This window comes from Callithrix jacchus, chromosome 10 (genome assembly GCF_049354715.1).
Source record: "Callithrix jacchus isolate 240 chromosome 10, calJac240_pri, whole genome shotgun sequence".
NCBI classification, from domain to species: Eukaryota; Metazoa; Chordata; class Mammalia; order Primates; family Cebidae; genus Callithrix; species Callithrix jacchus.
The window spans coordinates 131,471,970-131,486,398 of NC_133511.1; the positions used below are offsets into that span (position 1 = coordinate 131,471,970).

General features: G+C 57.0%; 1 protein-coding gene across 3 annotated transcripts in view; it reads left to right on the forward strand.

Moving 5' to 3' along the window:
- The window catches only part of ANO9 (anoctamin 9), a 43,934-nt gene that overhangs the window by 24,843 nt on the left and 4,662 nt on the right, over positions 1–14,429 (forward strand). For all 3 annotated transcript variants that reach the window (XM_078341887.1, XM_078341888.1, XM_035263944.3), the window contains exons 4-17: positions 401–466; positions 552–677; positions 798–937; positions 2,081–2,130; positions 2,257–2,315; positions 2,395–2,465; positions 2,822–2,956; positions 3,036–3,132; positions 3,523–3,583; positions 3,685–3,767; positions 4,738–4,842; positions 5,095–5,259; positions 5,336–5,372; positions 5,508–5,619. In XM_078341887.1, coding sequence (XP_078198013.1) covers positions 401–466; positions 552–677; positions 798–937; positions 2,081–2,130; positions 2,257–2,315; positions 2,395–2,465; positions 2,822–2,956; positions 3,036–3,132; positions 3,523–3,583; positions 3,685–3,767; positions 4,738–4,842; positions 5,095–5,259; positions 5,336–5,372; positions 5,508–5,619 — 1,307 coding nt within the window. The remainder of the gene's footprint in view (positions 1–400; positions 467–551; positions 678–797; positions 938–2,080; positions 2,131–2,256; positions 2,316–2,394; positions 2,466–2,821; positions 2,957–3,035; positions 3,133–3,522; positions 3,584–3,684; positions 3,768–4,737; positions 4,843–5,094; positions 5,260–5,335; positions 5,373–5,507; positions 5,620–14,429) is intronic.

Here is a 14,429-nt window from a genome sequence, read left to right on the forward strand (position 1 = left end):
GTTCAGTTTTAAACACTGCAAAAAGTTTCCAGACCCACGCTCTGATACGCACAGCACCAGGAGCACGCAGGATGCCCGTGGCTTCTCCCGAGCCACTGGTATCGTCCCGTCCTCTGACCCCAGTCTACCTGGCTGTTCTGACCCCATCGGTCGCTCACCACACTCTGTTTCCGTGGGCTGCGTCTTCCCCGATGCATTTGCAGGAATCCAGGAGGTCCTTTGCACCAGGCCCTGCCCGCGGCGCTGTCACCGCCCACAGCCATCTCCTCGGGACTGTTTGCTGTTTTCGTTGTGGAGAGGGGTGATGTGTGGCCGCATCGTCGGCTGCAGGAACCCGCCAGCAAGGGGCATCTCACCCCAATCACATCCTGGCATCTATTCCTCTTCCCTGAACCCCCAGGGCGAAGAGAACCTGGTGGAGCCTGAAGGGGACAGCTTCCCGCTGATGGAGATCGGTCACTGCGAGGTGGGTGTCCATGGGCCCCTCCTGGGCCCCGCCTGGCCCTGCCCTGCCCCTTCGCCTGCACCTGGCCCTGTGCCTCCTCCTGCAGACCGAGGCCTCCGAGCAGTGGGACTACGTCCTCGTGGCCGACCTTCGCACCCAGAAGGACCCCCAGCAGATGCAGCAGCAGTGGCAGTTCCTGGAAGAGCTCAGGAGAAAGGGCTTCCACACCAAGGTGGGCTGGTGCCCAGCGAGGGGCAGGGGCGTGGGGCGTCAGGAGAGGAGCCACTGCTGCAGATGTAGGGGAAGGTTTTGAGGTGGAATAGAGGGTCTCATGCGGCCCCCCTACCCCCAGATGATAAAGGACCAGAAACAGGTGTTCTTCGGGATCCGTGCTGATAACAGCATCTTCGACCTGTACCGCACCCTCCTCCCGGAGCCCGAGGGTCTTGCCTGCCGTGCCCAGCAGGCCTCGTCTGTCCCAGTCACCACAGGGTGAGAGGCTGCACCCAGAGCCATGGCCGGGAGGACCCCTCGCCGCCTGCTTGGTCCAGACCGAGCAGGAGATAGTGCCAGGCTCTTGGCGCCGCCAAAGCAGGACAACCACAGGGTCTCAGGGCAGGGGCCCCGGGTGTGAGACCCACCAGCTGTGTGAGCCTCAGCTTCCCGTCCCGATAAAGGCTTGTGACGGTTCCCGCCTCTCCGCGCGTTCTGAGGGCTCCGTGTGGCTGCCTACGTTCCTGGGAGAGTCAAAGCCAGCCTTGGGGGGTGGGCAGGATTCACAGAGGCCCAGAGGCCCCCCTGGACTAAGGCCAGCATCTCCTGAAGGCCCCTCCTCTGCAGGTCCAATGCCCCTCCCTGGACACTGTCCCTGGCCTCCCAGAGGCCCGGCAGGGAAAGCCTCCTCGCTCCCCAATCCCCTGCTTCTCCCCAGTCCTGGAGCCCAGGAGGGAGCCTCCAAACCTGGCCCTCCATGCCCCCCTGACCTGCTCAGCCCTGTCCAGGCCCCACGGGGCTCAGCCCACTTGGTGAATCAGCCAAGGACATTGTGAGCAGAGACCTGTGGGGGAGGAGCGAGGGGCATCAGATGGGGAGGCGGGTCCAGGGTCTGAGGGGAGCTGCCTCAGGACGTCTCAGGACGTGGGCCTGAGACCTGCCCTGGGGTGCCCAGGAGCCATGTCTCTCAGCACGAGGCGGGGCTTGGAGCCGGCCTGGCTGTGCTGCTCCCTGGCCATGTGGCCTCGGGACGTTCCCTTCCTAAGCCTCAGTCTCTGCTCAGGCAGAACAAAATCACTCACAGGGTGTGAGGAGGGTTTGTGTGTATAACGGCTGGGGTGTGCTCTGGAGGTGGGGGTAGGGTTGGAGGTGGGGCTGTGGGTTGGGAGGGGAAGGAGGCCCCCCAGAGCAGCCTCATCCTGGAGGCCGTGGGGCAGGCCAGACCCCGGGAGGGCTTTCAGTGCGGGGGTGGACTCCTGGGTGAGTTGTGGATTCTGGGGTCTGGTCAGGGCTGGCAGGTTGGGGGCTCTGCCAGGACGGGAAGGGGCCTAGGCCTGGCCAGACCAGAGGGCAGGTGGAGACCTGGAGGCAGGGTCCACTGTGGCCACATGCGGCCGTCCTGTCCCGGCTCTTGGGTCTCAGAATCCGAATCGTGAACTTCGTGGTCCAGAAAAACAAGACCTCCGCTGGCAGTAAGTGCAGGGCAGGGCAGGGCTGGGCACAGCCGGGGCTGGCGGTTAGGGTAGGGCTGGGCACAGACAGGGGCATGGTAAGGGCAGGGCTTTCCCAGCACCTCGCTCCCCCAACTTGACCCATAGAGACATTCGAGAATTTGGTGAAGGACGGGGTCTTCGAGACCAGCTTCCCCCTACACAAGGTGAGGGGTGGGCCAGCCGGGAGAGGGCCCTGAGGTGGGTTCCCGGATGGGAGCTCTCACTCCCTGTCACCCGAGCCAGGAGGAACAACAGCTGAAGACCTGGGCACAGTGGAGGGGCATGTTCCGCAAGCAGCCAGTGAATGAAATCAGGTAAGGTGGCCACAGCGGCCACAGGAGCCCCACGGACACCCCCACACCCTCCCAGAGGGCACCTCACCCTGCAGACGCCTCCACACACCGCCCAGAAGCCACCACCCCACTGTGGATGCCCCCACCCCTGTGGATGCCCACACATGGCCGTGACGCTCCCATGCCCCCCACACTGCCATGGACAGCCCCACACCCCTACCCTGCCATGGACGCCCCCTTGCCCACAGATGTGCTACCCATTCAGACTCACTGATGCCACCAAGGCAGAACCCCACCTCCCCCACCCCCATCCTTGCCCCACCGCCCCCGACAGCCCCGCCCCTGGCAGAGCGAGCCTCGACCATGGCTGCCTGCAGGGACTACTTCGGGGAGAAGGTGGCCCTGTACTTCGCCTGGCTGGGCTGGTATACCTACATGCTGGTGCCAGCCGCCCTGATGGGCCTCGTGATTTTCCTGAGTGGATTCTCGCTGTTCGAGGCCAGCCAGATCAGGTGGGCTTCGGCGGGCACTGTTGGGGGGCTGGGCTCTGCTGCCAGGAGGAGCCACCCCAGCCTCACCCTGCCCCTGCAGCAAGGAGATATGTGAAGCCGACAACATCCTCATGTGTCCCCTTGGAGACCACAGCCGCAGGTACCAGCGGCTCTCGGAGACCTGCACTTTCGCCAAGGTTTGTCACCTCTGGGTCCACCCCAGGGCCTACGGAAGGTGGGGAGGCCAAGGCCTGGAGCCCCGTGGAGCTGCTCAGCTTCCCCATGGGGCTCGCAGGGAGGCCGGACCCCACCCACCCACCCCTCTCCCCTGCTCACCCCTCCCTTCGCTGGCTCACCTCCCCACCTCCCAGCTCATCTGGGCCCTGTTCTGGCCCCACTCTCCTGGCCCATCTGCCCCCTCTCCCTGGCTCACCTCTCCCACTCCCCAGCTCCCTGCATCCCCACTCTGGCCCACTCACCACTCTCTTGGCCCACCCACCCCCTCAAGCCTCCCATCCCCCCTCCCTGGCTTACCGGCCACTCTCCCGGCTCACTGCCCCCCTCTCTGGCACACCCACCCCCTCCAGCTCACCCACCTCTTTGACAACGATGGCACGGTGGTGTTCGCCATCTTCATGGCTCTCTGGGGTGAGTTGCCGCAGGACGCCTCTGCCGGGCAAGGGGAAGGGCCAGCCCAGATGGAAGGCTCCCCAGAGTATGCACTGATGCCCCCCATTCCCCGGACACAGCCACAGTGTTCCTGGAGATCTGGAAGCGGCAGCGAGCCAGTGTGGTCCTGCTGTGGCACCTGTACGGGTGGGACGAGGACCAGGTGAGTTGGGGCTGCGGCGTGGCCACTGTCGGTACCCGGAGCTCTGCGCAGCCCAGCTATGCCTGATGTGTCTGAGGCACATGTCCCTGTGTTTCCCCACACGTGGGTCATGTGTCCCGTGTCTGTCTCTCCACGTGTGGGTTGTGTGTCCTGTGTCTGTTTCACCTGTGAGGCATGTCCCGTGTCTGTCTCCTCACATGTGAGGCTTGTCCTGTGTCTGTCTCCCCACGTGTGAGGCATGTCCCATGTCTGTCTCTCCACATGTGGGTCATGTATCCCATATCTGTCTCTCCATGTGTGGGTCGTGTGTCCTGTGTCTGTCTCTCCACGTGGGGGTTGTGTGTCCTATGTCTGTTTCACGTGTGAGGCACGTCCCGTGTCTGTCTCTCCATGTGTGGGTGATATGTCCCATGTCTGTCTCTCCACGTGTGGGTTGTGTGTCCCGTGTCTGTCTCCCCACGTGTGAGGCATGTCCCGTGTCTGTCTCCTCACATGTGAGGCTTGTCCTGTGTCTGTCTCCCCACGTGTGAGGCATGTCCCATGTCTGTCTCTCCACATGTGGGTCATGTGTCCCATATCTGTCTCTCCATGTGTGGGTCGTGTGTCCTGTGTCTGTCTCTCCACGTGGGGGTTGTGTGTCCTATGTCTGTTTCACGTGTGAGGCATGTCCCGTGTCTGTCTCTCCACGTGTGGGTGATATGTCCCATGTCTGTCTCTCCACGTGTGGGTTGTGTGTCCCGTGTCTGTCTCCCCACGTGTGAGGCATGTCCCGTGTCTGTCTCCCCACGTGTGAGGCATGTCCCATGTCTGTCTCTCCACGTGTGGGTCGTGTGTCCCGTGTCTGTCTCTCCACGTGTGGGTCGTGTGTCCCGTGTCTGTCTCTCCACGTGTGGGTCTTGTGTCCCGTGTCTGTCTCTCCACGTGTGGGTTGTGTGTCCCCTGTCTGAGGCCTGCGCTCCACTTTCCTCAGGAGGAAATGGCACTTGAGCTCATTAACTGTCCCAGCTACGAGCTGCGGCTGCATGAGCACTCCTACCTACGCAGCACTGTCATCCTGGTCCTCACCCTGCTCATGGTACGCAGGGGACGCCGTGCTGGGGATGGAGACCTGCACGCCCTCTCCGCTCTCCCTGCCCCTACACCTACTATCGGCCCTACATCCCCCCACCCTCGCACCTGTGCCCTCCCTGTCCCCATACCTCCCTGCTCCCTGTGGGGGCTCTCCCATCCCTGTGCCCTCCCTGGCCCCACACGCCCTCCCCGGCCCCCGTGCCCTCCCCGGCCTCTGCGCCCTCCCTGCCCCCGCGCCCACCGCAGCGTCCCACAGATCTTCCTCATGATCGGCATGGCGCACGTCCTGGTGGTCTACCGAGTCCTGGCCTCCGCGCTCTTCAGCAGCTCGGCGCTGCCCTTCCTGGAGGAGCAGGTGACCACAGCCGTGGTGGTGACCGGGGCCCTGGTGCACTACGTGACCATTGTCATCATGACCAAGGTGGGGCCGGGAGCAGGGTGGGCGGAGCTGGGGTCTGTGGGGCCACAGTGAGTCCACTAGGAACTCTCCTCCATAGGTCAATAAGCTCGTGGCCCTGAAGCTTTGTGACTTCGGTGAGAGGACGACCCAGACCCTCCTGGGGGACCTGGCGGGAGGACTCAGGGCTGGAGCCTTGGAGCTGTGGTCAGAGACCGGGGAGGGGGCTCCTCCCTGAGCAGGGAGAGAGGTGAGGGCCCATCCCTTTCCAGAGAAGCCCCGGACCTTCTCGGAGCGGGAGAGCAAGTTCACCATCCGCTTCTTCACGCTGCAGTTCTTCGCCCACTTCTCCTCACTCATCTACATCGCCTTCATCCTGGGCAGGTAGGCTGGCGCCGGGCCCTTCCGACCAACGCGGGGGGCTGGTCCCGCTGCCTGTAACGTGGCAATGTCCATTCCTTTAATTTTAAAAACAGGCCAGGCGCAGTGGCTCACGCCTGTAATCCCAGCGCTTTGGGAGGCCAAGGTGGGCAGACCACCTGAGGTCAGGAGTTCGAGACCAGCCTGGCCAAGGTGATGAAACCCCGTCTCTACTAAAAATACAAAATTAGCCGGGGGTGGTGGCAGGTGCCTGTAGTCCCAGCTACTCGGGAGGATGAGACAGGAGAATCACTTGAACCTGAGAGGCCGAGGTTGCATGAGCCAAAACTGTGCCACTGCCCTCCAGCCTGGGCAACAGAGTGAGACTCTGTCTCCAGTAATAATTAGTGCTGAGAGCAATTGGAAATCCAATCTAGAGGCCTGTGAGGGAAGCCCGCAGCGAGCCCAGCCCCCGAATCCCAGGCCCAGAGGGGGCATCACAGCCGTCACTGGTGGTCCAGGCCTTCTCATGCATTTGCACGCACAGAGCTGGCAGAAATGGCTCTGTCCTGGGAATAGCTGCACCTGCTCTTTATGCTGAAAGGGTACGCAGGTCTGCCTTTCCACACATCTTCATAGACACACACACGCACATATATACATATACATATGCACATATATATATATAGAGAGAGCACACGCATGTGAGACAGAGTGAGTGACAGGGTCTCGCTCTGTCGCCAGGCCAAAGTGCAGTGGCACAATCTTGGCTCACTGCAGTCTTGACCTCCTGGGTCTCCTGAGTAGCTGGGATTACAGGTGGGCACCACCACCCCCAGCTAGTTTTATATTTTTTGTAAAAATGGGGCCTCACCATGTTACCCAGGCTGGTCTTGAACTCCTGGGCTCAAGTGATCCTCCTGCTTTGGTCTCCCTAAGTGTGAGGGTTACAGGCGTGAGTCACTGCCCCAGCCAAAGAAAGGTGCAGATCGATGGGCCCAGAAGGGGTCATCTCACTGATAGGGAAGGCGGGGCCAGAGGCGTGCCGGCTGCAGCTGTACCTATTTTTTTTGAGACAAAGTCTCCCTCTGTCACCCAGAGCTGGAGTGCAGTGGCAGAATCTCAGCTCACTGCAACCTCTACCTCCTGGTTCAAGCGATTCTCCCGCCTCAGCTTCCCGAGTGGCTGGGACCACAGGTGTCCACCACCACACCCAGCTAATTTCTGTATTTTTTGTAGAGATCGGGTTTCGCCATGTTGGCCAGGCTGGTTTTGAGCTCCTGACCTCAGGTGATCCGCCCTCCTCGGCCTCCCAAACTGCTGGGCTTACAGGTGAGCCACCGCACCCGGCCCTGTAGATGTTGGTTCTTGACCCCCATCTGTCTTGGGAAAGGCATGTGCCAGGCTTGCTGTGGGCCATGTCTCTCCTGATAGGGCCTCTCACTCTGGAAGTTCCTGGAGGCGAACCCTGATCTCCCATCTGGAGGCAGAAGGGTGCTGCCCATGTGCAGAGAGACCAGCTGGGGCTGGGGAGGGCTGGGGGGGACAGTGGGGACCTCAGTGTCAACTGGTTCAACCCTTCGTGCTGAGTTCTTAGCTGTTCAAACCCCTACTGAGCTTCTAGTCCTCCTGGGGGGCTTTGTGGTCAGGTAGGAGGCCCAGGGGCCTTCCAGCTGGGTCTGCACGCCCCCAAACCAGCAGGGGTACCCAAGTCCTGAGGCTTCCTGGGGATCCTGGCAGGCTGTGTTGCTTCCTGAGTGTCTCCCCTGAAAGCTGGATGTCTTGAGGGGACAGCAGGCCGCCCCGATTCCCTTCCACTTATATGACGATACTGGGAAGTGAGGGTCAGCAGCCTGTTATTTTATTTATTCACTTTTAGAGACAGTATCATGGCCGGGCGCGGTGGCTCACGCCTATAATCCCAGCACTTTGGGAGGCCGAGGCAGGTGGATCACGAGGTCAAGAGATCGAGACCATCCTGGTCAACATGGTGAAACCCCATCTCTACTAAAAATACAAAAAATTAGCTGGGCGTGGTGGCGCGTGCCTGTAATCCCAGCTACTCAGGAGGCTGAGGCAGGAGAATTGCCTGAACCCAGGAGGCGGAGGTTGTGGTGAGCCGAGATCGCGCCATTGCACTCCAGCCTGGGTAACGAGAGCGAAACTCCGTCTCAAAAAAAAGAGACAGTATCTTGGTCCATTGTCCCAGGCTGGAGCGCAGTGGTACAATGAAGGCTCAGTACAGCCTCAGACTCCTGGTTCAAGTAATCCTCCTGCCTCAGCCTTCTGAGTAGCTGGGACTATAGGCATGCGCCACCACGCCGGGGTAATTGGTTGTATTTTTTGTAGAGATGTGGTTTGTCATGTTGCCCAGACTGGTCTTGAACTCCTGGGCTCAGGCAGTCCCCCCACCTCGGCCTCCCAAAGTGCTGGGATTACAGGCGTGAGCCACCGCGCCTGCAGCCAGCCATTTTAATTGCAAGTTGGGAGTGTGCATTTACGTTAATATAGATACGGCTAAACGGACCCCCAAAAAGGCTGGGTCAGTAACACAGCCACCCGCAGGGTACGAAACCACGCGTTGCATCTCGAGCCGACAGGCGGGGTCTTTTTATTCTGTAAAAGTGCCTTTAAAAGCTGTTGGTGAGGCCTAGCATCTTTCTGGATACCGACCGCTGGCTATCTTTTTTCCTGTGAATGGACTGTGCATATCAGCGGAACGTTTGTTAGCTTCTTGTAGCAACGAAGCCACGCGTGTGTGTATGTTTCGTCCTTCCTTCCTTTTCCTTTCTTTTTCTTCTCTTTCCTCTCGTTCTTCCTTCTCTGTCAGTTTCCTAAAATCATGGCATGTTTTACTTTCCATTATATTCAGAACATTTGTTGTACAGCTCTTCGTTTTTCCTGGAGTTTTTTTTTTTTTTTTTTGTCTGCCTTCCAATCCATTTCCTGGGGCTCCTAATGCCTCTTTCTCTTGAGTCCAGCCTCTCTCTAGGATACTGCGTGTCGCACGGAGCCTTTTTCCCGGAGATCTTCCTTGCGAGCCCCCCTCTGTCCCACCCACACCCCGCAGGCTGCTCCGAGCCTCTTCGTGGCTCTCTTCCTTCAGCCCCTTTCCGGGTTCCTGAATTTCCAAGCCAGCTTCTTTCTTGGTTTCTGCTCTTATTTCCTAACAAATGTATATTTGGTAAACTTGCTGAATTCTTCATGTCTACAAATGTCCTGATTCTACGCTTGCACGTGATTGTGACGTGGCTGGGTGTAGCAATCTCAGGTCAAGAGAATTTTCCCTTCTAGAAGCCGAAAGTCACTGCTCTGTCGCCTTCTCACACACAGAGTGGCTGGTGAGAAGCGTGTGGAAAACCCTATTTTTCCTTCTGGCAGCTCTAGGACTTTCCCTTTAAGCCGGGGAGCAACGCAGGGTGGGTTTTCTCTTTGTCACTGTGCCGGGCAATCCGTGAGCACGTCCAGCGGAAAACCTGGGTCCTATCTTGGCTCCTTCAATATTCGTCTTAAACATTTTCTTTTCTCAGGTTTGGTTTTAAAAATGTTTCCTTCTGCTCTCTCTTCATGGAGCTCCGGCCTGGTGGCTTCCTGACCACGTTCCCTTCCTTCTGCTCTCTCTTCATGGAGCTCCGGCCTGGTGGCTTCCTGACCACTTTCCCTTCCTTCTGCTCTCTGTGTTCATGGAGCTCCGGCCTGGTGGCTTCCTGACCACATTCCCTTCCTTCTGCTCTCTCTTCATGGAGCTCCGGCCTGGTGGCTTCCTGACCACGTTCCCTTCCTTCTGCTCTGTGTTCATGGAGCTCCGGCCTGGTGGATTCCTGACCACATTCCCTTCCTTCTGCTCTCCATGTTCATGGAGCTCCGGCCTGGTGGATTCCTGACCACGTTCCCTTCCTTCTGCTCTGTGTTCATGGAGCTCCGGCCTGGTGGATTCCTGACCACGTTCCCTTCCTTCTGCTCTCTCTTCATGGAGCTCCGGCCTCGTGGCTTCCTGACCACGTTCCCTTCCTTCTGCTCTGTGTTCATGGAGCTCCAGCCTGGTGGATTCCTGACCACGTTCCCTTCCTTCTGCTCTCTCTTCATGGAGCTCCGGCCTGGTGGCTTCCTGACCACGTTCCCTTCCTTCTGCTCTCTCTTCATGGAGCTCCGGCCTGGTGGCTTCCTGACCACGTTCCCTTCCTTCTGCTCTCTCTTCATGGAGCTCCGGCCTGGTGGCTTCCTGACCACTTTCCCTTCCTTCTGCTCTCCGTGTTCATGGAGCTCCGGCCTGGTGGCTTCCTGACCACGTTCCCTTCCTTCTGCTCTCTCTTCATGGAGCTCCGGCCTGGTGGCTTCCTGACCACTTTCCCTTCCTTCTGCTCTCCGTGTTCATGGAGCTCCGGCCTCGTGGCTTCCTGACCACGTTCCCTTCCTTCTGCTCTGTGTTCATGGAGCTCCAGCCTGGTGGATTCCTGACCACGTTCCCTTCCTTCTGCTCTCTCTTCATGGAGCTCCGGCCTGGTGGCTTCCTGACCACGTTCCCTTCCTTCTGCTCTCTCTTCATGGAGCTCCGGCCTGGTGGCTTCCTGACCACGTTCCCTTCCTTCTGCTCTGTGTTCATGGAGCTCCGGCCTGGTGGATTCCTGACCACGTTCCCTTCCTTCTGCTCTCTCTTCATGGAGCTCCGGCCTGGTGGCTTCCTGACCACGTTCCCTTCCTTCTGCTCTGTGTTCATGGAGCTCCGGCCTGGTGGATTCCTGACCACGTTCCCTTCCTTCTGCTCTCTCTTCATGGAGCTCCGGCCTCGTGGATTCCTGACCACGTTCCCTTCCTTCTGCTCTGTGTTCATGGAGCTCCGGCCTGGTGGATTCCTGACCACGTTCCCTTCCTTCTGCTCTCTCTTCATGGAGCTCCGGCCTGGTGGCTTCCTGACCACGTTCCCTTCCTTCTGCTCTGTGTTCATGGAGCTCCAGCCTGGTGGATTCCTGACCACGTTCCCTTCCTTCTGCTCTCTCTTCATGGAGCTCCGGCCTGGTGGCTTCCTGACCATGTTCCCTTCCTTCTGCTCTCTCTTCATGGAGCTCCGGCCTGGTGGCTTCCTGACCACGTTCCCTTCCTTCTGCTCTCTCTTCATGGAGCGCTGGCCTGGTGGCTTCCTGACCATGTTCCCTTCCTTCTGCTCTCCGTGTTCATGGAGCTCCGGCCTGGTGGCTTCCAGACCACATTCCCTTCCTTCTGCTCTCTCTTCATGGAGCTCCGGCCTCGTGGCTTGCTGACCACGTTCCCTTCCTTCTGCTCTCTCTTCATGGAGCTCCGGCCTCGTGGCTTGCTGACCACGTTCCCTTCCTTCTGCTCTCTCTTCATGGAGCTCCGGCCTCGTGGCTTGCTGACCACGTTCCCTTCCTTCTGCTCTCTCTTCATGGAGCTCCGGCCTCGTGGCTTGCTGACCACGTTCCCTTCCTTCTGCTCTCTCTTCATGGAGCTCCGGCCTCGTGGCTTGCTGACCACATTCCCACCTGTGTCTCCTGCACCTCCTGTCTCTGTGTCTCCTCCTGCAGCATTTGGGGAGATTTCCTTCTCTCTGCCTTTTTCTCCATCCATTGATTTTTTTTAAAATTTAACAATTAAAGTATTAATTTCTAAGATTTATTTTGTTCCCTGTTTTTTAGTCACAGCCTCCCTTTCATGTTTTTCTTTTCCTGTTTTTGTTTTTGAGACAGAGTCTTGCTCTGTTGCCCAGGCTGGAGCGCAGTGGCTCAATATCAGCTCACTGCAACCTCCGCCTTCTGGGTTCAAGCGATTCTCCTGCCTCAGCCTCCTGAGTAGCTGGGACTACAGGCACCTGCCACAATGCCCAGCTAATTTCTGTAGGTTTAGTGCAGGTTGGGTTTCACCATGTTCGTCAGAAACTCCTGACCTTGTGATCTGCCCACCTTGGGCTGGGATTACAGGCGTGAGCCACTGTGCCTGGCCTTCGTGTTTTTATTTTCTCGAGGATGTCAATTAGGTTTTCCTTCTCCCTAACTTCTCATCTGTTCCCGAATGATCTCACCTTTCCTAAAGGGTCCGTTTTTAAAAAATCATTACCCTCTCCCTTACACAGCTGGTTTCCCTCTTGGGAGTAAACCTTTGTGGGTATTCACTCATATTAAAGACTAAAGAACTGAATTGGTTTTTCTTGATGGGTGAGATGGGTCTTTATAATAATAGCTACTCGCACATTCTACCCTAGGTTCTAGCTATGTTCATTGACACATTTAATGTGCACACTAGCCCTCCAGGGCAGAGCTTCTCTCATTGCCATTTTACAGATTAGATGACTGAGGACCAGAGAGGTTAAGAAACTATCACCAGGTCACACAGCCAGTGGGTGGTGGAACAGTCAAAAACCACAAAGTCTGACTGGAGCTGTAGAACACAGAGGCGTCTCTTGGAAAACAGAGGTGAAAAATGTATCTGGTTTCCAGTGCTACGCTAGAGGCAAATTTTCTTTCTGACAATCTGTTCCTTTATGGTTCTGTTTTTTCATGCCACTCCTCAAGATTAATAAGTACATTCAACTGTGGGCCGGGTGCAGTGGCTCATGGCTGTAATCCCAGCACTTTGGGAGGCTGAGGCAGGCAGATCACCTGAGGTCAGGAGTTCAAGACCAGACTGGCCAACATGAAGAAACCCCGTCTGTACCAAAAATACAAAAATTAGCCAGCATGTTGGCGTGAACCTGTAGTCCCTGCTACTCAGGAGGCTGAGGCACAAGAATCATTTGAACCCAGGAGGCAGAGGTTGCAGTGAACTGAAACTGCACCATTGTACTCCAGCCTGGGTGACAGAGCGAGACTCCATCTCAAACACACACACACGCACACACACACACACACACGTGTGTGTATATATATATATTTATTTATTTATTTGTGATTTCCTTTAGATGTTTATGATTTCAAAATATTAAACATTTGGCCGAGTGCAGTGGCTCACGCCTGTGATCCCAGCACTTTGGAAGGCCAAGGCAGGAGGATTACCTGAGGCCAGGAGTTCAAGACCAGCCTGGGCAATGTAGTGAGACCCTCCTTCCTGCCCCTGCACAACACTACAGAAAATAGAAAATCAGTTGTGTGTGGTGTGGGCCTGTAGTGCCAGCTACTCAGGAGGCTGAGGTGGGAGGATCGCTAGGGCTGGGAGGTCGAGGCTGCAGTGAGCCATCGTCTCCCCAGTGCACTCCAGCCTGAGCGACACAGATCCTGTCTCAAAAACCAAAACAAAAAACAAAATTAAACATTCAAATCCCTGATTTTTTTTTTCCGCACAGGCAGAGGAGGGAAGCCTGTTTGATTTCCCAACGGCAGCCAGTCGTGCAGTCCCTAAACCACGATTGACTAACCATCCCCACCACCACTCTTAACGTGAAATGCCTTCTTTGCCACACACCGAATTCCACTCTTCACTTGCCTATTTTTGTCTTTTCATGGATTCTGACATTCCGGGGGCAGCCCCTACTGTGTTGGGTACGGTCCTTTATGCCTCAGTGTTGCGTGGGGCTAGCTGCTGTCCATCACTCTTCTTTTCTACTTTTTTAATGGTTATTCACGTTTATTCTTTCAGATGAATGTCGGAATCACTTTGTCAAACTACCTCAAAATCCTGTGGGACTTAAGATTGTATCAGTAAAATGATACATTATTTCCAGGAGAATCACCTTAAGGAGCTTAGTGGCTTCAAAAGTACAAACTAGGCCGGGCGCAGTGGCTCAAGCCTGTAATCCCAGCACTTTGGGAGGCCGAGGCAGGTGGATCACGAGGTCAAGAGATCGAGACCATCCTGGTCAACATGGTAAAACCCCGTCTCTACTAAAAATACAAAAATTAGCTGGGCACGGTGGTGCGTGCCTGTAATCCCAGCTACTCAGGAGGCTGAGGCAGGAGAATTGCCTGAACTCAGGAGGCGGAGGTTGCGGTGAGCCGAGATCGCGCCATTGCACTCCAGCCTGGGTAACAAGAGCGAAACTCCGTCTCAAAAAAAAAAAAAAAAAAAAAAAAAAAAAAAAAAAAAGTACAAACTGTTCTCTCCCAGTTCTGCAGGCCACAAGTCCCAGCCGAGTCCTGCCACGTGAAAACCAAGGAGTTGGCAGGGCCGGGCCGCTCTGGAGGCTCCAGGGGAGAATTCATTTTTCAGCTTCCCCTTGGTGCCCAGCTGCTCCTCCCTCGGCGGAGCTCACAGCGTGGGCTGAGTCCTTCTGAGTCAGGACAGCTCCCAGCTGCCCCCTGTCCCCATGTAGGGACCCTTGTGATTATACCGGGAAAACCCAGATAACCCAAGATAATCTCCCCGTCTTAAACTCAGCTGATTAGCAGCCTTAATACGGTCTGCTGTGTGACATAACATTCCTTTGCCAGGTGAGAGTGCAGTCAGGGCTCCAAGAAAGAGCACGTGGACATCTTCGGGGCCTATCACTGCCTACAAATACATCCTGCGTTTTCTTTTCTTTTTTGGACGCAGTTGTGCTCTGTCACCAGGCTGGAGTGCAGTGGCACAATCTCGGCTCACTGCAACCTCCGCCTCCCGGGTTCAAGCAATTCTCCTGCCTCAGCCTCCCGAGTAGCTGGGATTACATGCGCCTGCCACCACGCCTGGCTAATTTTGTATTTAGTAGAGACAGGGTTTCACCATGTTGGTCAGGCTGGTCTTGAGCTGCTGACCTCTTGATTCCCCTGCCCTGGCTCCCAAAGTGCTGGGATTATAGGCATGAGCCACCATGCCTGGCCTCTTTTTTTTCGAGACAGAGTCTCGCGTCGTCGCCCAGGCTGGAGTGCAGTGGCACAATCTCGGCTCACCGCAACCTCCGCCTCCTGGGT